The sequence below is a fragment of the Phodopus roborovskii genome, unplaced genomic scaffold (genome assembly GCF_943737965.1).
Source record: "Phodopus roborovskii unplaced genomic scaffold, PHOROB, whole genome shotgun sequence".
NCBI classification, from domain to species: Eukaryota; Metazoa; Chordata; class Mammalia; order Rodentia; family Cricetidae; genus Phodopus; species Phodopus roborovskii.
The window spans coordinates 136,607-159,019 of record NW_026126575.1 but is presented as its reverse complement, the minus strand read 5'-3'; the positions used below and the strand labels follow the sequence as shown (position 1 = coordinate 159,019).

The 22,413-nt window shown below is 46.3% G+C and overlaps 1 protein-coding gene across 2 annotated transcripts; it reads left to right on the top strand.

Moving 5' to 3' along the window:
• The first annotated feature begins 478 nt into the window (after nt 1-478).
• Mxd1 (MAX dimerization protein 1) lies at nt 479-22,158 on the top strand. 2 transcript variants are annotated; one of them, XM_051203288.1, is made up of 6 exons: nt 479-1,105; nt 1,408-1,507; nt 7,017-7,046; nt 16,085-16,199; nt 17,532-17,691; nt 18,109-22,158. In XM_051203288.1, exons 1-6 carry the CDS (start codon nt 1,033-1,035, stop codon nt 18,300-18,302), a joined length of 672 nt encoding a protein of 223 aa, XP_051059245.1. In that variant the 5' UTR covers nt 479-1,032; the 3' UTR covers nt 18,303-22,158. The 2 variants fall into 2 exon arrangements, with proteins under 2 accessions (XP_051059245.1, XP_051059244.1); XM_051203287.1 differs by having other exon boundaries at nt 737-1,105; nt 18,106-22,158.
• The last annotated feature ends 255 nt before the right edge of the window (nt 22,159-22,413 follow it).

Sequence of the window (22,413 nt, the reverse complement as noted above, 5' to 3'; positions counted from 1 at the left end):
GTCTGTACAAAGGAAGCTAACACTGCAAACGGACAGCACCAATAGGTTTTATTTAAAAATACCCTGCGCATTTCATTTTTCAGACTTCTTACCCTGCCTTTTAAATTGGAGATGTTGACCTTACACTCGAATGAGCTCTCATTTCAAAAATCGTGATTGCTCAAGGACCTGTGTTTACAGAATGAGCTTTCTAGTGGGTTACCTATGGAGCACATGTCCTTTATGCTGGGGAGAGGCCTGCTCAGTAGTGTTTTCCTCTGGGATGGAAGGGGCGGCCTCGAGTTCAGCCTTACTCTGTAGGCACCCGGCCAGTCCGTATGAGTTTAGGATAGGTGACCCGACCATATCCCCTATGCCTGGGGTAGGACCTACTTGCAGCCCGCGTCTCTGGCTAGGCCTTAAGTTCTCCCCGGAGACAGTGGGCAACAGGTCGGCGGCCAGTGGGCGGAGCTCCGCCCGTGCCCTCCTGCCTCAGCCAATCGGCAGCACGGAAGTGGGCCGCGGCTTGGCAGAGCGGTGACGTCATCGTATCCGGGAGGTTTCCGAGGGCTCGGCCAATGAGGCGCGGGTGCAGCAGCAGTCTCTATACTGTGCTTGCCCAATGCCAGCAGAGTCCATGGGGGCCCGGCTTTCTGCCTCAGCCAATGGGATGCAGGCAGGAGCACGAGGCGGAGTTGCAAGTCCTGTGGCCAATGGGGTGTAGGGGGCGGGGTCTGTGTCTTGTCAAGACCGGCCAACCAGCGGGAGGAGCGGACTTCTGGGGCGGGGCCGCGGCCACTTCCCCAATCGCGGCGGTCTGGGGGCGGGCTGTGCCGTGGGCGACCCAATGAGGGGCACCGCCGCCGCGGGCCTGTCAAGGGACGGGGCCGGGGGCGGGCGGAGGCGAGTCGGGATAAACACTCGGCGGCCGCTGCTGGTATCCGGGCTCTGTGCCGTCCCAGCGATACCTCTTCTGCCTGGCCAGCGCGGCGACTCCTCGGCGTTCCCAGCCCGCGACCCGCGGGCAAGGAGAGGCGGCCCGCGGGGTGCAGGATGGCGACAGCCGTCGGGATGAACATCCAGCTGCTGCTGGAGGCGGCCGACTACCTGGAGCGGCGGGAGAGAGGTGCACGGCGGGCTGCGGGCCGGGCGGGCGGCCGCTGGGGTGGTTGGGGCGCGGGCCGGTCGCGAGCGCCAACCCCCGGGCCCGCGCCCCAAAAGCCGAGCGCGGGGGGCGGCGAGCAGCTGGAACCTTCCACACCTGCTCCGAACCGAGGGCGTCCACGCCAGGAAAGAGCAGGCATTGTTCTCAGAATTCCGCCTGCCTGCTCCCGGCCGGTGTCCCGGACTCCGACAGACAGACGGACGCGGGGACAGGGAGTCAGATGCTCTGAGCCCATTCATTAACGGAACCCCTCGGTTTTCTAGAAGCTGAACATGGGTATGCCTCCATGTTGCCGTACAGTAGCAAGGACAGAGATGTCTTCAAACGGAGGAACAAGCCCAAGAAGAACAGCACCAGTAGCAGGTAAACTGCTCAATGTACCATCTCTGTAGCTAACACGAAGACTGATTGTTAGTTGACTGCTGGGATTCTGGCCCTACAGATACATTGAGGGTCCGGTAAAGCACACATGGTGCTAAAGAGCCTTTCTTTTTAAGTTGAGGAAACTGAAGAGAAAGTAGGAATGTTTAACATTTCATTATGACATTTTTTAAAATTAATTCTACTTTTCGCCCTCTGAACAAAGCAAAACTCCATGCTCCATGGGACTAGCAGAGGGGTCACTCCTTTTGCCTTCTTTATGAGCAACAGAGTTCACACATTTCCTTTCATTCAAAATGCACCATGTTATCAGTTGATTTTGCTGGTCATAGTGAAGATTTTATAAACATGGTATCTGGCCTGACACAGGTGGTAGAAATTTATATTTAACGTGTAAATTAAATGCATAGTTTGTCTGAGAAACCAGTTGTAACCTCTGTTTCTGATGGCTGAGCAGAGTGATTGAGGTTAGAGCCCACTTCTGTGAGAAGGTGCAAGTAACATTAGGATGTCAGCAAGTTACAGCCTTTTCCTGTTAGCCTCACAGATTACCTTCTAGTCCTCAAAAGCTGTGGATTTCACCACAATGTTTAGCTAATGACTGGGAACTCACAGCCCCTGATCCACAATAACATCTCATCTCTGTTACTATACCTATATGCTCATCCTTGCCCTTAAAATACTAGTTGGAGTTGGGGCATGATGGCACACATCTTTGATCCCAGAACTCAGCAGGCAGAGGCAGGGGGATCTCTGTGAATTGGAGGCCAGCTTGGTCCTAGACTGGGAATTCTAGACCACCTACATGTGAGACTACAGGGCTACATTTTGAGACCCTTCCTCACAAAACAAAGACAAAACCCTAACTAGTTGGTAGGGGTTCATGTTACTAGGGCCATTCAATTTAGGCCATGCCTAAAATTATTGACATTTTCATCAGCAATTTAGAACCCTAATCCCTACCCCTCGTGAATAACTGCTCAGAGCACAGAGTACCATATAGGGTAACCTCTGTAGCTTAATACAGACCGCTAAACCCTAGGAAGTTCCCACTAACACCTAAAACTCACCCACCTTGTCCTTGGTTCACCCCCTCCATAGACCTTAGTGTTGGAATCACAGACTGATCCTCACACTGGGCCACACTCCTGACTAAGGCACAGTAAGGGTGGTCCTGACCCAGTAATTACCTGGTGGGTTTTCCTTGTCCTCTTATGTAGCATAGCCTAATGGTGGTAGTCAGTCATGCTGCACATGGCCACTACAGCCCTTCAAGAGGATGCTCACACTGACATGAGTCAAACAGTGGCTTCAGAAAGAGCTCTGCTGTATTTTGTAACAGTTTGTGTTGTTTGTTGTTGTCTCTATACTAGTGCTAGTGTTCTACTTTTGCCTTTATTATTACCACTCCTAAGTTAGGAGGAACTGTCCACCTTACTAGTCCTAGACTTTAATGTCTTAAAACTATTTTTTCCTGCTTTATAGGAAGGTTGCTGGGGGTGTTGAGGAGTGGGGAGTAGAAAGGCATTGTTAAGTGACTTTGTCCCAGAAGGATGATTTAAAAAGTATAGTGAGAACTTAAAATGCTAACCCAAACACTAAAGTCCTTCTCTTGTCTTAAGCCTCCTGCAAAGTGGCTACAGTTCCTGACTTTTGGAAAAGCTGAAAACCCTTGTGTTAAGAGGCTTGCTTTCTCTTCTTAGAGATAGGACTGTTACAGCTGTCCATGTATTTCACTAACAGTGACCGGGTGTTATGCGGTCAGTGTGGAAAGGGTCCCTTAGAGTCCAGGGTTAAAGTCAGAGCAGGTAGTTTTGTGTAGGCATGGTCTCTCCCATGGCTGTTGGCACAACCTTTACCTAAGAAGCCAGAATAGCTGGGCACCAGAATCAGCCTTGTGCCCCAGGGCCAGCCATGTGAACATAAATTTGAAATGCGAGTGCCAGGGGTATACTGCTATTTCACAGAACTCTTTGCCAATAACATTCATGTTCAGGTTGAACTGTTACACTCTTTGCTTTGTGGTGTCTGAGGAAGTGCTTTGCTTTGGACAATAAAAAGTAAGATTCAGCCATTATTTCAAACTTCTTGGGAACTGAAAATGCAGTTTGTTTTAAAACTGTTTTTGTCAAAAATTAATTAACAACCACAATAATAATAACAACAACAACAGCATTCATAGTGATTGTTAGTTGTTTTGAAATCATCTGGAGAACCAGTGAATTAAAAAGGCAGGATCTTTCTTTCCTACTGGTTTTTAAAATCACTTAGTTATTTAGAATTGAAATTAAGAGCTTTGTTTTTCCTGTTTTTGTTTGCTGTTGTTTTTAAAGAAAAACATGGCAGAAGATACACCTCAGTGGTAGAGTACTTGTCTAGCATGTGAGGTCCTGGGCTCAGTCCTAGCACTGAAAAAATTAAATAAATAAAAGATAAAGACAGTCTTGTTGCCCAGGCTAGCCCAACTCCTGGGTCTGATGTTCTTCCTGCCTCCGCTTCTTATTGGAACTGCCTCTGCCATGGTAAGGTTTTTAGAAATATAGTTTGTTAATGCAAGTGAAACCTGCTCTGCCGCTGATGTGAAAGAGGAAGTCCGGGACTTGGTCACTGATCTGTTTTATAAGGAGTGGCTATGGAGCCGACCTAACACGAGGAGCCTCACTGACATATTGCATTGGCTGAGTTATCTTTTTATTAGGGGTGCTGTTACAGGCAAGGATTGACCTTATGGCCGTTCCAGAGTCCTCATGTCCTCCATGATTGCATGGAACATGGTCTGACACAGACAGTATCCATGCATTCTCCTGTGCCTTAATTAAAACTTTGGTGTTCACCTAAGCCAAGCACATTTCAGTTACACCTTTTAGATGTCTGTCCCCCTTTAAAAGGCACCATGTGTTCAACACTCGTAAGTGACCAAATAAAGCCTGTCATTTCTAAAACTTGAGTCAAAAAATTGCAGAGTTATGCTTCCTGTAGATTTTGTAGCCTGGAGATTCAGAATGATTTTATGTAGATCAGTCTGTCTGTAGCTCTTCAAAGACTATAGAATTTATTGCTAAGAATACCCCAGGTGCTCTTTCTCCTCCCAACCTTCAGGGACAGGGTGAGGGCACTCCTTCTCTGTAGGGAAGTCTTAACCAGCTCTAGTCATCCACTTTTATCCATTAGGGGGGAAAAAAAAAACTGTCAGACTTTGAACTTAGTATTCCCAGTTAAAGGTAAAATGCCACGTGTTTGAAGCCACGTGTTTGCAGCTCAGGAAAGATTCTTGCCAGCCCCTGAGAGACATAAATCAGACTGATGTAGAACCCAGGGAACCAACTGAAAACTGGTTTGGAGGTCCTAGAAACAAAAATTGAAATGCCACCATTATTTTCTCATTTGTTTCTCCCCGTTAACAGAAATTAATCTTCCAGGGCCTTATTGAAAAAAAAGTTTGTTTTAATCACATTTTTATTTATTTGTGTGTACATGTACAGGTACGTGTTGCCATGGTTGGCCTGTGCAGATCAGAGGACAACTTTCAGAAGTTGGTTCTCTCCCACCACTAGGGGGGTCCTAGATCTCAAACTCAGGTTATCAGGTGTTGTGGCAAGAACCTTTATCTGCTGAGCCTTCTCACCAATCCCTAGAAGAGAAATTTTAGTGCTGAGCTAAAAATTTCTTGTTTGAAAACAACCCTCTACCCCCACTGTGAGTGAACTTGGCTGTGGAGCCAATGGTGCCATGCATGCTGAGCATTTGCCATGGCTGCCTTGAGGCTTTACCTCCTGGGCTCACCACCAGAGCCGGGGGCCAGATTCAGTCCCTTTCCAAAACTGAGCTTCCTCACATTTATACCTGGTCATAGAGAAGCTGCATGAGGGTATAGAAGGAATCATGTTGACTCTCATGACTATGGAACCCTGTCATGAAGTCCAAGGCAAGGCCTAGTCCTCGAGGTCAGCTATAAACACTAATCACAGGTTTCTCACCCAGTGTGCCTTTCATCTGAGCCTTGCCAGTCACTTTTATAGTTGTTTCCTCATTGATCCACGCTTGTTTAGGAAATTATCAGCAATTATTTCATTCCCATTTAACAGAGGGGTTAACCAAGGACGAGATAGTAAAATTATTTTATGTACAGCGCCACAGAGGGCAAAGCTGTTTTTGTTGTTGTTGTTGTTGTTGTTGTTGTTGTTTTGCTTTTTCCCCTCCATTCCAATTCCTGCTTTTACCAGACATTGCCTTCAGGTTGAATTTGCAAAACCCTGCGGTATCTCACTGCTGTGGGGCTGCAGCTTCCCAGAGGTTATGCATGAGGCATTTAATTCAGGGAGCTGACTTGGAAGGAGTTATTTTACCAGTTAAAATTGGATTTTGTAACCAAACAGAATCATGTTTTAGTATATGCTGCCCTTAGGATGGGGGCAGGGGTATGACACCACCCCCATGACTTTACAGATAACATAAAGAAGGCTTTGTAGTCTTACGCAACTCCAGGCACACCACACTGTACAACTGTGTTTTGTAAGTGACCCTCTTCCTCCTTATAAAGGACTGCATGCCTCTTAATAAGTCACTGGAGTTCCTTGAACTATATTTAGATTTGTATTTTGTGCATATGAGTATTTTACATGCATGTATGTCATGTGCATCATGTATCTAGCTGGTACTTACAGAGGTCAGAAGAAGAGATCAGATCCCCTAGAGAACTGGAGTTACAAACAGTTGTGAGTTACCATGTAGGTGGTAGGAATTGAACCTGGGTCCTCTGCAAGAACACCAAGTGTTCTTAATCACTGAGCCATCTCTCTAGTCCCTTGAACTCTATTTTAAAGACTTTTAATTGTCTGACTTCCCAAGTAGACTCCTTTAGATGAATCCAGGGTATTGCCCCATCTACCTTCTCTCTACTAACTTTGTAGAAAAAAGTAAAATAGGGGTTAGGGAGATAGCTGTATAGGTAGTGTGCTTGCTATTCAATGCTGAGATACCAAACATTCATGTACAACTCAGACTTGGGAGCAGACATCTCTGACCCCAGCACAGTGGGTATGGAAACAGCCCTAGGGCTCTGCCACAGTCTAGTCAAAGCAGAGCTCCAGATTCAGATTCATTGAGAGGCCTTGTCTCAGAAAGTTAGAAGAAATTAAGATAGAGAGCAATAGTAAAAAAGACACTAACACTTTGTGTGACAAGTTCAGTTGTGTTGGTGCTGAAGGGCCTTTTTTTTTTTTTTTTTTTTTTTTTTTTGGAGAAAGGGTCTCATCATGTAACTCATCATGTAAGTCTGGTTGTCCTGGAACTCACTATACAGACAAGTCTAGCCTTGAACTCACAGAGATCCACCTGCCTCTTCCTCCTAAGTGCTGGGATTAAAGGCAACGGCCACCATGCCCAGCTTGAAGTCACTCTTTAACACAAGGATAATTGAAGGAGGAAAAGGATAAGAATAATTGATTTTTTGAAAGACAAGAGTAATCTTATTTTCCTGTTCCTCTTTCAGATCAACTCACAATGAGATGGAGAAGAACAGGTGAGTGGGGGGCTCTTGAGTTTGATGCATGTATTAGTCATCAAGGTTTTAAATCCACCCTCATTCCCAATGGTGACCCCTGAGCTAGGAGTTCACTCGGGCCCTCTAACCAGTGGTGTGCCTGCATTACCTGGTGGATGAGGAGCTTACTGCCTTCCCCTCACCCCACCCACTCCCGGGAATGCCTTCAGATGACTCCCACAGGTAGTGAGATATGCATGAGCTTGGGTATGCTTAATCATATGCTTAATCACATGTATATGAATATGTGCATTGTGTGTGCACATGCATACATGGCTGCAGTTAACTTGTGAATGAAGAGTTAAGTCAGGCAGCTGTGCATATGGGAAATGGGGAGGATGATGAATGGAGGTCTGGGTGCTGTTTGTTGCTGGAGGGGGCCTGCCACTCTCTGAGCCTTACCTTGCCCCAAGCCCAGCCTGACTCCTGATTGCTGCTTGCTTCTAACATAACCTCTAGTCTCCAGATCAAGCTTCCCTGCCTTCAGTGATGCTGCCTAGTAGTTCTCAGCTCTGTTGCACTTTAGACTCACTGGCAAAACTGTTAACTATCTTTTAAAAATATATTAAATCACACACACACACACATACACACACACACGTATCTTCTGGGGCAGAGAGCAGCTGTTTATTTCTACTGATTCTGTAAAAAAAAAGTTTTAATGGAAAAGTTTTTAATGTATCACAGTGAAAGGAATGCAGTGTTCTGTGTGTCTACCCAGCCTCCAGGTCCCTACACTTGCAGCTGCCCTTCTCCATGAGGTACTTAAAAGCCACCCCACTTAGCAGTAAAGACTTAATTTTTTAAAAAAGAAAAAAGTAAATATAACCACAGGCCTCTATTATACTGAGAAACAATTAATACTAATTCTTTGAAGAGCTTTAAACAAATAGGCAATGTCAGCCCTCACATGGTGAATCAGACTTCATTGCTTTGGGCTGGGGCTCTGCACCAGACTTCTTCAAAAGTGCCCCAGGTGACTCGAACATGGAACAGCCAAGCATCCATCCTCTTGAAATGCATGCTACCCACCGAGGTGGAAAGGCTTCTTGTACCTGTGTGAACAGGAAGGTCTGCTCTGATGATGGTCCTATTTCCCAGGACTCTGAAAGTTGGGCTAGAATTGTGTTTTAAGTTTCACCCAGGAAAAGACAAACCAGACCCTTGCCAGACAGGCAGGAGCTGGGAAGGAAACCAAACCGTCAGCTCTGTTCCCTTGCAGGATTTCAAGTGAGTGTGACAGTGTGTGGGCCTCCCCACTACTCATTGCTCCCTGACTGTGCTCTATGTCTGAGCTGCCTTTGTGCTTTGAGGGGCTAGAAACTCAGTATTGTCTTCGGGTACAAGGTGGTAGCTGTGGCCTCCCTTCCTCATCCTTAGAGGCTCTTTTATGTCTGCATCTGTAGAAACCTAGGTAAAGCAGCTGTCTCTGCCTCCAGTTAACCTCCTTTGAGACCTTTTGTTCTGAAATTTGTTTGTCTTATCCAGTTTCTGCCCTTTGGGCCAGGGCTTCGTGGCAGAGTACATGCCTGTCATGCACAGCCTTGGGTTCCATCCCAGCCCTGCAAAGGAAAAACAGATTGCAGCCTAGGCCTTCCCAGATTCTATGCCTTTTTCCTCAGTGAGAACATTACACAACATAAGTGTGTGTGCACCTGTGTGTGGGGTGTGGGTGTCTGGGTGTATGTCTGTGATTAGAAGTCAGCACTGGCTGCATAGACCTCAGATTGCTTCCGTGTGCCCTTCAGCTTGTGCTTGTCATTTCCACTCTCCTGCTTCCTGTGCCTGTTGGAATTGAGTCTTACCTAATAAGTCTTTGCCTGCTTTTGAGTATGTGGTCTGAAAGAGAAGGAAATAAGGCCTCCATCACTTAATTTAGCCAAACTTGGTTACTGCAACCCAGGGGAAGAGGTTATAATTTTCTGACCCCTCTCCCTCTCCCTTATTGGCATGCATGGCTTAAGAAATTCTTGAGTTTAGGTCTACAACTACTCTTGTAGCCACCTGACTTTGGTAGCTGACTCTTAAGAAAACCTCCCTGTTGGCCCCTAGTATGCTTGAGTCACACATATATCCCAGACTGGCTTTATATTTACTGTATAGCTAAGGATGACCTTGAACTTCTGATCCTCCTGCTGGAGTGCTAGGCTTACAGGAGAGCACTGCCACACCTACTGAGTTACACTCCCCAATCCACATAGGTAAGTGTGTGTGAGAGAGAAAGAGCAGAGAGAGAGAATGAGGGAGGGAGAGAGAGAGAGAGAGAAAGTAGAAAGATGGTTCAGTGGTCACGAGCACCAGCTGCTCTTGCAAAGTACTGGGATTCCATTCCTAGCACATATAGGCTGCTCACATCTGTCTGTAACTCCAGTTTCAGGGGATCTGGCATCCATGAGTACCAACCACATATGTAGTACATGTACATACACACACATTACTTTTTAATCTTAAAAATATATACTACATAAAAAGATTGTGATGGCTCTCAAAATAAAAACAACCCAGAAAAAAAAAATCTAAGATGGCATCCCCCACCCACTTTGGTATTGTAGAGTTGGATACACGTGACACCTTAGACATTCATAACAATCCTTACCCCAGGATGGGCTCAACAGTTAAATACCTGGTACCCATAAGAAGAAAGATGTTTAGAATGGTGGTGGCATTTGTTGATCACCTGCAGTACTTCAGGATAAAGAATGTGTAGGAAATGCACATCTGTCATGTAACTGTCTAGTTTATCATTTATTTTCCTTAGGATACCGGTGTTCACTGATGGCTCTTGCCCTTTGTGTACTTAAAACTCTTGCTTCCATCCGAGGTTTCTATCTTCTTGTTTGGTTTCATAGACTTATTTATTTTACTTTATGTGTATGGGTATTTTACGTGCATGTATGTATGTGCACCATGTGTATGCCTGGTACCTGCAGAGTTCATGGAAGGCTGTTAGATACCTTGGAACTGAGTTACGGACAGCTATGCTAAGCTACTGTGTGGGTGCTGGGAACCAAATTGGGGTCCTCTAGAAGAGCAGCCAGTGCTCTTAACCACTGAGCCATCTCTCCAGCCCCCATGGCCATGATTCTTATGACTATTTTTCTTTCCTTTTTTGAGACAGGGCCTTGCTACTATAGCCCAGGCAAGCCTCAGATTTGCTATGGATATCCATGAGCCCAAGATGACCTTGAAGTTGGGGTCTTCCTACCCCAGCCTCCATGTGTTAGGATTGTTGTAACCTGTCACAGAGTCCAGTTCCAAAAAATGCTTTTAATCAGCCCTCCAACTCCTTATCTCCCAAATTCTTAGGATTTCAAAAGTTGAAGCTACATAATTCCAATATAATTAGCCTTTAAGGGTATATGCTAAACCAGGTGGTAGTAGCAGAAGCATTTAATCCCCATACTCAGGAGGCAGAGACAGGTGGATCTCTGAGTTTGAGGCCCATTCTAGGACAGCCAAGGTTACACAGAAAAACCATCTCAAAAACAAAATAAAACAAAAAGTATATGCTGTTAGGTCTTTTCATCCAGGACTCAATATTTCTTAATTTACTCAGACCTCTTTCCTGTGTCTAAGCAAAGCTTTGTAGCATTTCCCCATAAATCTTGCACATTTCTTGCCAAAAAGGGGGGGGGGTTGTGTAATTTTTGGTACTATAGGTTCCTGTGGTTAAGAGGTTGGTGATCTTAAGAACACAGGAATCCTTCCCATCTCTCATTGCATACATGTGTGGGTTCTGCTCTGTCTCTTGTCTAGGAACTGCCCTGGTGTAAGTGTCTTTCAGAAAGCACTGTGGTGATGGAGCTGCTAACACACCAGTCATAGTGACAGGTGTGTTAGGATCAAGAGTCAGTGCCACAACAGGGACCAGCCCAGAAGAAAGCTCTGGCTTTTCCTTGAATAGTAGACACCCATGTTTTCTGGGATGGTACAGATATGGGCTTTGCCAGGCTTAGGGTCATCTGACCCTGTGACAAAAGATTTGTGTGTGTGCTCTGGAGATTTGCATCCTTGGTCTGTGCTATGATCTTTATTTGTCCAATAGGATTTTAGTGGTGCCTAGCCTGGCATGAGAGACCATTCCAGTAGTTTTTCTGTAGACTATTCTGATAATTGTAGGTCTCTAGAACTGTCTTCCTGGGTTTCTGACTTTACAAATGGCCATATTCTTTTTATCAGAAGGGTCAGACATGGTATGTCCTGGACTTGGGCATGGTCTGCACTGGGCCTGGCTGTGGTGTGCACTGGGCCAGGGTGTACTGGGCATCGTGCTGCTCTCACTGCTTCTGCACACACCACATTCAGATTTCATTCTAAGATATCATTATCAATTCTTGACTTGGCACATGGAGTGGAGGCAGTCAGAGGTTATCCATGCATTATGGGGATAGGTATGCAGATGCAGGCTGTGCTGACAGCCTACCTCTAGAACCTTCTCTTCTGTGCTTACCTCTGGTGCCATCTGCCTTTGGAGGCCAGAAGAGGCCTGTGTTTTCTGCTTCTCCCTACTTCTGGCCCCCTACCTGGTGTTCTGAGGGTACTCTCTGACTTCATTGCCAGAGTTAACAGTCAGAAGATGAGACAGAGCTAGCAGGTACTCACTAGGATATATTTTATATTAAAATCAAACCCTGGGAAAGAAATACTAAGGAGGCACAGCTGTGTAGTTCCTAGATTAGTAAAAGGACAGCCCATGTCTTCTGCATGGAGCTGCAGCCCAGTTATTCTGCACATCACTGGATGTGTTGCTGCCTTTGTATTCCTGCAAAGATTTATCAGCATGGTGATAAGAATTCTTCCAGGGCTTCAATCACATTAGTGATACACCACTACAGCAGTTGATGAAAACATCACTGTAGAAGAAAAGAAAGAAAATATACCTTCCCTTAATCATGACTTGTAATCTTCACCTGGGAGTTCTGTACACATCTAGTAACCCTGAAAGGCTCTGTGCTATTCTCTTTGCACACACCAGGGTGAGAGACCAAGCACTGAAGTGAAGGTCCACCTCTCCTTTTTGGATAGTAATCACAGGCACCTTCTAATGAAAATACTGTTCTGAGGGACTCCTGTCAGCATGGACAGGCACAGTATGATCACTGGGGTCCAGTGCTTGATAGGAAGCAGAAAACTTGGCATCTTTTTGTCCTTGGCAGTGAACTGACCACATAGAAAATTCAGTGTGAGTTAGTGAGTGAGAGTGAATGTGACCCAGGTAGAGGAAAGCATATTATCATAGACCACTTTCGGGGAACTCTTGGGGGCTTGTGGGTGGGGAAAGAACAAAGGGAGCCCATTCAGACACTTCCAGTGGGAACTGATTTTAAATGGCTCAGGCAGGGACTTGCTCTTTTCCAGCATTGCTCCAGTGTCCAGGAGTCCCCTGAGAAACTCTTCAAGAAATAAAGGTGGAAGAGCCAAACATTTGCCACATGGAGGCCACCTTGAACCTGGTTAAGTGTTTGTCCCTTGACCAACAAGTGCTCAGCATGCTGTAGGGTTCATATTTAAAAGTTGGGCCCTGCTAAAGAGATACTAACACTCAACCAGAAGCTTGACAGCTCCTAATTCAGTGAGCTCAGGGCAGGCCCTGGAGGCTGCAGCTCCTGTCTGCACTGTTTATCTTCACACTGAGTCTGTTCCTCAGTATAGAAGGTACCAGCGTTGTGAGACACCACGAGCCCTAGGGGCATTTCTCTTTCACTTGACTATTTGATTTTCTATCCTTGGTGACTGAGCAAAGCTACCCGCACTGTGGGGCATGTGTGTTTTATACTTAGATCTGCTGGTGTTTGTTTTGGTGGTGACCTGCCCACTCCCAGGCCAGATTGTACACACTAATCCCAAGGTCTGCAACACTGTGCCCTTGTGCCTAAATTCAGCTCTTTTTTCTTGAGAGTCTATCTGTTCTGCTGGCTTGCCGTGTGTCTGTAATGCCAATGCTGCTTTTAGTTGTCACAGCTTCCCAACGGTTCAATGTCTGTGCAGTGCATTCCTCCTCATTTTTTTTCCAAAATGTGGGCAGTCTCACATACGTATTCTTCTAGGAGAAGTTTAGGCTCATTTTCCAGCATTAAATGAAAACTGTTGGGGTTTTGTGTTTGTGGACTTGGATTTAATTTGAGGAATGCTGGCATTTTGCTTTGAGGGGTCATCACCAGGAATGTGTGGATTTTTCCATTCACTCAGATTTTCCTGTCCTTCAGCAATATTTGATAGCTTTCTTCCCCTCAATCCTTCTCAATTTGTTTTAACTTCACTCCTAACTGTGGTACCTTTCTTGTGCTATGGGAGGGGTTTTTTAACTCTCCAGGTGTACCACGTGTTTCTCCAGCAAGGTCTTGCTTTGTGACGATCTTTGCAATAGGTTTGGAGGGAGAATGCCATAGCCTGCAGGCTGGAAAGTGAGGCACATGCCTCCCTCCTGATCCAGGCCAGCTGCCACATGACACAGGACCTCAGAGGGACCTCCTGTTACACTCATAGCTGTAAACACTTTGTTGATCCTTATAGTAAGTGATGCCTGTATTTCCACAGTAGAGTTAGCTTGCTTACTAGCTATTCCAAGGACGAAGATACCAATTTTCTTTGAGTCAGCCCCTACCTGGTGAGGACCCTGAGCTTGCTGGTGGTTGGGGAGGAACATTGCAGCACCCTGCTTGTCCATATTTGCTCAGGGCAGTTTCCCTTGTGTAGAAGAGCTAGGCTTGGAAGAGTAATGCCAGCTGAGACAGTATACAATATCAGACCCTACCCTCTCTGGAGAGCCTCTGTGGCCCTCTAGGGTAGGCTCTGTCATGCATTCTGCAGATGAGGAACTAGAGGCCTCAGAGTGACATAGCTTGTTCAAAGTCACATGGGGAATAAGTGGCAAAGCAAACTCCGCTCCACACACTACACTAATGTTGGCTTGTGTAATAGTGACTGATGCAGAGTGGTAAGAGTACTAAATATAGGGCCTGGGGCACTTGTCAACTGAGAAGGTTGTGGTTGATCTGTGTGGTGGACTGCTGGTTACAGGCCATTCCTGACTGAAAGCACCGTCAGTGCAGTGCAGGGCAGGTGAAAGTGTGGCTTCTCATGCTGCTGTAGACCCAAGTCTTTTGTCTACACAGACCATTTCTAGCACTCCTCCTGAAGAGCCAGAAGGAAGCTGCCCAAGTTCATTACCTAGGTTCAAAGCAGTGTGACTCTGCTAGCAATAGGCTGATGGGGACAGGAGAAGCCAGTGTTTGGCACCACCTTCTCCTACCAGAACAGGAGCTAAAGGCCACTCTTGGTAACAGAAGACCATCGAATGGGGCAGTAAAATGACCCTGGGGGACAGTGACAGATCTGTACACTGCCAGCTGTACACTGCCAGTCTGTGCTCGTGTATAACCTCATCACAGGAGGACAGTGTGACAGATTTGTCCCCTGCAGTCTTGTAGGCTGGTAATCACCTGTATATAATTAGTCTGCAAGCATTAGAGTGAGAGGTAAATTAGTGCAAGCAAGTCATGGCACTCTATAGTCACTAGTGCAAGCAAGTCACTAGTGATACTTTTTTCATAGTTTCTTTTTTAGATTTTTTAAAAATTATGTTCCAGTCTGGACGGTGGTGGTGCACACCTTTAATCCCAGCACTCAGGAGGCAGAGGTAGGCGAATCTCTGAGCTCAATGCCAGCATGGTCTACAGAGTGAGTTCATGTGCCTCTGTGTGAGTATTTGCCTGTAAATGCAGGTGCCTGTGGAAACTGGAGGCATCAGAACGTTGCCCAGTGTAGGTGCTAAAACCTAGGTCCTCTGGAAGAGCAGCAGTGCCCTTAACCACTGAACCATCTCCAGCCCTTATGGTGTTTCTTTAGTATTAATCTTCTAGTGTGCAAGTAAATGTTTCACTGTGGCATTTTCATACTTGTGCATTGCATCTTGCTGCTGCTCATACAGTACTTATGATTGCATGATCTGTGTTAGAGTATATCCACCACCAGTATCTTGCACACCACTTCTGCTCCCCTAACCACAGCAGCTAGCCAATGCTATTGAGTCTGTGCTGTGGGCTCCTCCACAGGGCAGGACTTCACAGCCAGCATCCAGGCTTTTACATCAGCCAACTTACATGTGCTCCTTAAGCTCAGAGGCTCTCAGCGCACCATGATCCAGATGGAGCAGGGGGCTCAGAATGAGGGCCAATCCACATTACCAGTGCTACCCCAAGAGGCACTACCCTGTTCCCCAGAGGCTGCAAGCACTCTTCAAGCTGGCTGTGTGAGAGAATGGGCAGTGCCCAGGGCCAAGCTCTGTGTAGGTGTGATGAGTTGGACTCTGTCTTCAAGAAGCTTAAAGTCCACCAAAATGGTTGACACAGGCATCAGTGTGCATAGTTTCCATGACTAAGCCTAGGCTAGGCTTCCCAAGGAGTCTGACACCAAACCACATGGAAAAGCCCAGAACTAAGGATTCCCTTTGGGTTAGGATGGCTCAGGAAATCTGCTCCATTCTAGAGTGAAGTCCAAACCGAGGTTTCAGTGAAGTGTAAACATCTGAAGTTGTGGGGCCTCCTCTGCTTCTGGTCATTCTGTGACACAGGATCTGTGTGTGGCTGTGGCCCCTCCACATTAGCCTTTGTCCAGCACACTTGAGATGGAGGGATGGTGTGTCACACATCTGTCAGTATTACCTATGCTATACCTGTCCCATATGTGGGGAAAAAAAAATACTATGCACAGCAGTGATTTGATTCAGTAACTTAGGAAGAAAATCACAGGTTGAGAACTTTGCCCTGGGAATGTCATCTTCTGATTCAGGAGAAGCTGATAAAAGTGCCTGATATAAGCAGATTTTGTACCCCACTTCACATAATTTCCTATGGAATCAGCCTAGAAGCCTGAGTTCTGCTGCTTTTCACTGGGTTTCAGTGTAGGTGCCTAGCCACACACGGTTTTGCTGGCACCAGCCTTTGCAGGCTCTGGCAGTCATTCACTTCAGAACCTATGTAAGAGTCTCAAGTGCTGCTATGTCTCTGTTTTCACAGGCGTGCTCATCTCCGCTTGTGCCTGGAGAAGCTGAAGGGATTGGTGCCGCTGGGCCCTGAGTCAAGCCGACACACCACACTGAGTTTGCTGACAAAAGCCAAATTGCACATAAAGGTAGGTGACTTGTGCTGCTGCTCTGCCCCTTCAGACCTGGCAAAGGTTCTTCCGCTGCTGGGATGGACAAACAAGGGTGTATCTCTAGTATGGTCTCTGAGCTCCTCTCACCTGCCTCCTCAACATCCAAACCCAGTTAAAGAGTCCAGTCAGAAATTCAGGCCCTGGTGCATCAAGCCACTGGTGTTCCCACCATGACCAAGACCACAGTGTTTTACAGCCTGACCCGTGTCCATTTGTACCTACCACTGTCGACTGAAGAGATCACAGTCTCCTCCATGCTCTTTACCCCACACACCTGCTGCACCCTAAGAAGCAAACCTGCTGTACCTCATCTGCACACATTATTCTAAATGCCTCAGGGACTCTTGTCGAGCTATCACCAGGTCTCTCCTACCTCTGCGGCAGCCCACTACAGCCCTCTGTTCCTTGTCTTGTCATGTTCTGGAACCAGGGCCATCGTACCTGCCATTCCCTTTGCTGACCTTTTCTTGTCACATAGCCCCTGACTCACTGACTGACATGGTGCACATTTGTCAGTGTCCTTTGTGGTGGCTGGGTGTCTCCAGAATTGTTCCGTAGCTCCACAGGGAAACGGGTCTTTGTAGATCGTGCATCCTGGGAACCTCATGACGTCTATCTGTGCTGACTCTGTGTGCACTACTGAGCCATAGCTTGATTAGTCAAATACCAATTTAGTAACAGTTAGCAGCCAGCATACAGGAAGCAAAACAGCTACAATTACACACTCTCATTAATTATCTGCAGAATGTGAGGAGGTGGGGACAGATTTGTAAGAATAAGTCATCTGTGGAATTGCACTTCCAGAAGCTTCTGTTAGACAATTCAGAGTCATGACTTTAAAAGGACTCTCATTTCCGCTCACAACAGAAGTTAATTGGGATTTGGCATGACATGAGAATTTGCTTTGTCATTGAGACTATGCTGGGATAAACAACTTTTTAAATACAAGTGTTTTGTAGCTCACATGCCATGTGGCTTTCCAGTTCTGAGGGGTGTTCAGAGGGTTGCTGCAGATATGAAGTCAGGGTCTGTAATATTTTGGGTTGCCAAGGTTAAGAGATGTAAGATTCAAACTGTTGAACTCTCTCTGCATCTATGTGACAGGCCAGCCCCACAGTGCATGCAGAAGTTAAACAAAGCCCACAGTAACTGGCCAGCCAACTCCCAGTCTAGAACAGCTTGACAAGGGATGTACCACCTGTGTTCTAGGGATATACAGCACATTTCCCTGCTTGTAGGGGAGGTATAGGTTCTTTGCTGGTGTACAACACACCCCATGAACTTCAACAACCACTCTTTGATTTACAGAAACTTGAAGACTGTGACAGAAAAGCTGTCCACCAAATAGACCAGCTTCAGCGGGAACAGCGGCACCTGAAGCGGCGGCTGGAGAAGCTGGGTGCTGAGAGGCCTCGGATGGACAGCGTGGGCTCTGTAGTGTCCTCAGAGCGCTCTGACTCAGACAGAGGTGAGCCACACCTGCTAGAGGGGCTTCAGACAACAGAGCCAACCCCAGAGCAGATAAGACAGGGCTCATAGGGGCTGTCAAGGCTGACAGTGGGTAAAGGTACCTGTCACTAAGCCTGAGTTTGATCCCTGGGACTAATGGTAGAAGGAGAGAACCAACTCTTGAAAATTGTTCTCTAACCTCTGCTTGTGCACACACACACACACACACACACACACACACACACACACACACACGCACACACTAAATAAAAATGTAATCAAAACTATAAAGAAGACAGGGCTCGGGCCTTCAGGAGCTGGGCAGCACCCTCTGCAAGAGTGAGTTAGCAGTGCCCAAGAAGGAATATTAGAAACTCTGAGGTGTACCGAGGGCTCTACAGCAGATCTCACCCATGTGTCTCATCCTCTGCAGAAGAGCTGGACGTGGATGTGGATGTGGACGTTGAGAGCACAGACTACCTCACAGGGGACCTGGGCTGGAGCAGCAGCGTGAGTGACTCGGATGAGCGAGGCAGCATGCAGAGCCTGGGCAGTGACGAGGGCTACTCCAGTGCCAGCGTTAAGAGAGCCAAGCTCCAGGATGGGCACAAGGCAGGTCTTGGGCTATAGGAGAGAGCCCAAGCGTCCTCTCCACCACACCTGGTTAGGTAGTATACCAGACCTGCCCAGATGCCCTTGCACGCAAACCTCACGAACCACCTTGACCAAAATCAGCTCTGTCCATTCTGCAGAAAGCACATAGGGTATGGCTCTGAGTGCGGTCAATCGCTTCTCTGTCCATCCATGTTGACGCTGAGAGACCGTACATTCCAGTCAATTTGAAGCACCCAAGAATCCTTATCCCTAAGCAAGTGTCACCTCTCAGCAGCCCCTCGTGCACTGTCCTCCTGCAGCTGGCCAGGTCTTAGTTTTCCAGCTCACGATGGTACTCGCCCAGGAGAGAAGTTCAAGCTTTGTGTGGCACATAGGAAACTGAAGCAAACAAACTTCTCAAAGGGAACTCAATTTCAGAAACCCCAAAGGAAGCTTTGAAAGCAAAACTGAAGAGCACTGAGAAGCCAGGAATACCTCCAGGAAGCCCTGCTATGGCTCAGCCCCAGTGCCACAGTGTCCCCTCTTAAGAGTGGGGACTTGGCAGCTCAGGAGAATAGCATGCCCCCTGCATGCTGTTCTTGGGGCCTGGCTGTGTGCTATGTCTCAAGGCAGCCCCCACGCCCCAAGTTTGTTGATGCTACTTGTCTCTGGAACATTGTCCTACCTCAGAGATAGATGAGAGCTCCATTGCCCACATAACAAAAGTGATAATGCTTCTTTGTCCCCACGGTCTCATTCTAACCTGTTTTCCTGTTGGACTCCCAGCAATAACTGAGTTTTGGCACTGGCTGAGCTAGTAGCCACTGTCTCTGAGAGAAAGAGGCCACATTTCTTCTCTATGGCAAGTAAACAGGAGGGTTCCCTGTGTCACCAAAACCCTCCTGCTGAGTTATTTTTGGACTCATCTGGAAGCTTCCTTCCGGAGACTTCTGGGTTGATGGCTTTAAAAGATGATTTTTCCCCCCTTGTGGCATTTTTATTTAAGCTAAACCAGAGCACATGTATATGTACATAAGACACACAAAACCTATAAATACTATTTATTCATTTTATATAAACTAATGTAATGGAATATAAATTCTTATGACTGCTTTTATAGATGTTCTAGAAACTTTGTATGTAGCTGTCTACAAAATTAGTTCATTCCCCTGACTATTTTTGCATTTGTATTTTGAGGTCTTGGTGTTTTCAGCCTCTGATGAATCTTTTTCATTGAACCTGAACCATTTGTTAAATCTGCCCTGCTAGGAGCCGAGCCTGTGTCATGGAATAACGGAACATTCCTGAGATCCACAGGTGCCACCTAAAGGCTAAAGGCTCCGTGGCTGACTTGGCAGCAGGTGGCTACAGTCGTAAACCTCCACTCAGATGCAAACAGATCCTGGCAGGGAGAGCAGTCCTGACCACACAAGGCCATTCTGTGGTCTGTGAAAGTCATGGGCTCCTTAATGATCCTGAAGCCCTGTTTTGCAACCCGCCCCAAAAATTAGTCCAAAAACACAGCTTGGATCCATTTGCATTTGTAAAGCCCCTTCCCCAGTCTGAGCAGAGGTTCAAGGAGCTGGCTAGGTCTGCCCTTTATCAAGAAGATATACAGCTGTGCCTTGAGGTCCCCTTTTGTCCCCTCCAGACAGACCCTGAGGGCATCGTGTCTGCTCACCGAATCCAAGCCTTCAGAAAGTCAAGACCACAGGAGAAGCTTGCAGTCTGCATAGGGTGGATAGGGAACAAAACTTGTGCACATGTTTCTTTCGCTTAGAAGGTATCTGAGAGATGCCCTTATTTTTTGTGTTTTAATTGTTTCACCTTTGAGTTAAACTGCTTTTTTTTTTCTTTTTTCTTTTCTTTCTTTCTCTCTTTTTTTTTTAACTTTTTTATTTTTTGTCTTTTGGTTGAAATATGAAGTGTATTGACCCAACATAAAGCAGTAATTATTTGACTTTTGCCCTGTTCGTCTGGTCCTTGCATATATGTGTGGCAGATCTCTATATTTTTAAAGCACTTGTGACAGGCTAACTGCCAAGGGTAGACCTGGCTTTGGAAGTTTGAGACAGACTGAGCCAGTATGGTTGGCAAGCTTTTCTCTAAACAAAATTGTATTTTGGGGGGGACCTGTAAGCTCAGCCCAGAGCAACTAATTCCCACCCCAATCTCTCCTTCACTAATCACCAGCATGTCAACCAAGAGCAAGTCTTGAGGGTAGCTTTTGTTTTCTTAAGCAAAATGAAAAACCTTTCTATTAAGGTTGGTTGGGGGGGGGTATGAATCCCAGCCATTAAGACTTTGACATTGTACATGAACAGAATGTATAGTGTGTCAATGAAGGCACTTGCATATTTTTATGTGTAAGTTCCTTTTGAAACTAAAATCTAAGCTGCACTCACTGACACTGTCATGATGCACATGGGAAGACAGGCTCATCACCACCTACTTAGTTTCATGCCACAAGGAAGCATTTTCACTGGCCTGGAAAGCACAGGACTGGCTTTGGATGCATACCCAGCATCCAGCATGTTTTGGTTTGGGTTTTCTTTTGCTGACCAGGTATCTGAATTGAAGGCCAGCCACCTCTATCCTTGGAGACCTGCTGCTGCCTTAGCAAGGCCATCAGGGTCTCAACAGGACCTAGATTCTCCTCCTTGACCCAAGGCTGGAATAACTCCAACAGGGACAGTGAGTTGGGCAGGCCCAACCCTGTAGTGGCTGTTGGAGTAGTTTTATTGTTTGGTTTTAAAGCAGTAGCTTTTCATCTACCCCCTGATGTGTTCAACAGAAGCTGAGGCTTCCCTGTGTTTCCTATGGCCTTTCTCCCCATCTTTGATGTGGCCAAGGGCATTTGGGGGTCTAAGAACACCGGAGATGTCATATGATACTCAAAACTTTCTAGCAATATCTTGGGGACTTGACGATGAGTTTTGTGGACTTTTCCCCTCTTGCCTTCTTCCCTGTCCCTTCAAGAGAGAACTTATTTTTTGAAGAACGTATATAGACACATTAAGGTTTTATACCATGCTGCATTGGCAGGGATACCACTTTTATTGTGCTCTGTGATTTATCACCGAAATTGAGTTTTCTGTTTCTTTACTGGGGTGGCTACATCGTTCTGTCTTCCTACTTTACCATGCCTGTGTGTTTCCTGTGTTTTCTTTGTGTCTCTGGTATTTCAGTAGCTGCTATAGTGCTTTTTGGGAGAAAACAACCCTGCTGGGTGCTGGCTTCTCTCATTCTGTGTGCCCAGAGTGCTGGAGTATGCAGCATGTGTGTTTTCAAAGATCCTGGGTTGAGGTGGTATGAAATGTGATTCATCAATACTTCTCATAATTTTCTTTTACTGTGGTCTTCTAAAAGAAGAAATAATTGGCACCATTACATTTGGATCATGGATGGCCAAGGAAATTGAGTGTGTATGGTATCTCAAAATCACACAAAGAGAATTAGGAAGGCACTTTGTCCTGAGATCTATCTGGATTTCTTACTTTGAGTTCTTACTCTATCTGGGAGGACAGTGGCCAAGTGGGCAGTCTTCACTTTAGCTTTGATCTAAACGCTTGCCTCCACCACTGGCCCTGGAATTGGTGCTCCTGCTATGTTACTGAGTGCCTAGCTCGGGGAACCATCTTTCTGAAGGTGAACAGCCTCCACAGGAGAGCTGCAGGTGAAGAATGGGAAAGGTTTCCAGATGTTTCTTTATGTAAATATGGTGCCAATGTAAACCTGTGTTGAGACTGGGTAGAATGGTGCTCTTTGGGGGGTGGGGGGCTGCAGTTAGCACTTGTCTTTTTAGAAACCATCATGATTTAGAGACTCCTTGCTGTGTGTAAACTTAATGTGTCCGTCCATTAACAAATAAATTATTTCATTATTAAAGAAACCATGGCCTCCCCGTGTCCTATTTCCCAGGCTCCATGAGAAGAGGTGAGTTGATCACATTTCCTGTTTCATTTTGCAAGTTCACTGTGGGATTCTTTGGTGATGACTTTGAAGGTATGACCATTCAGTTGATCTTTCTTCTTTTTTCAGTTTTTCTATCTTTCTGCCTCTCCCTCCCCCCTCAACCCTCTCTCTTTCTTCCTCTCTGTTCTCTCTCTGGTGTTTTGTGATGGGGCCATGACAGCCATTAAATAGT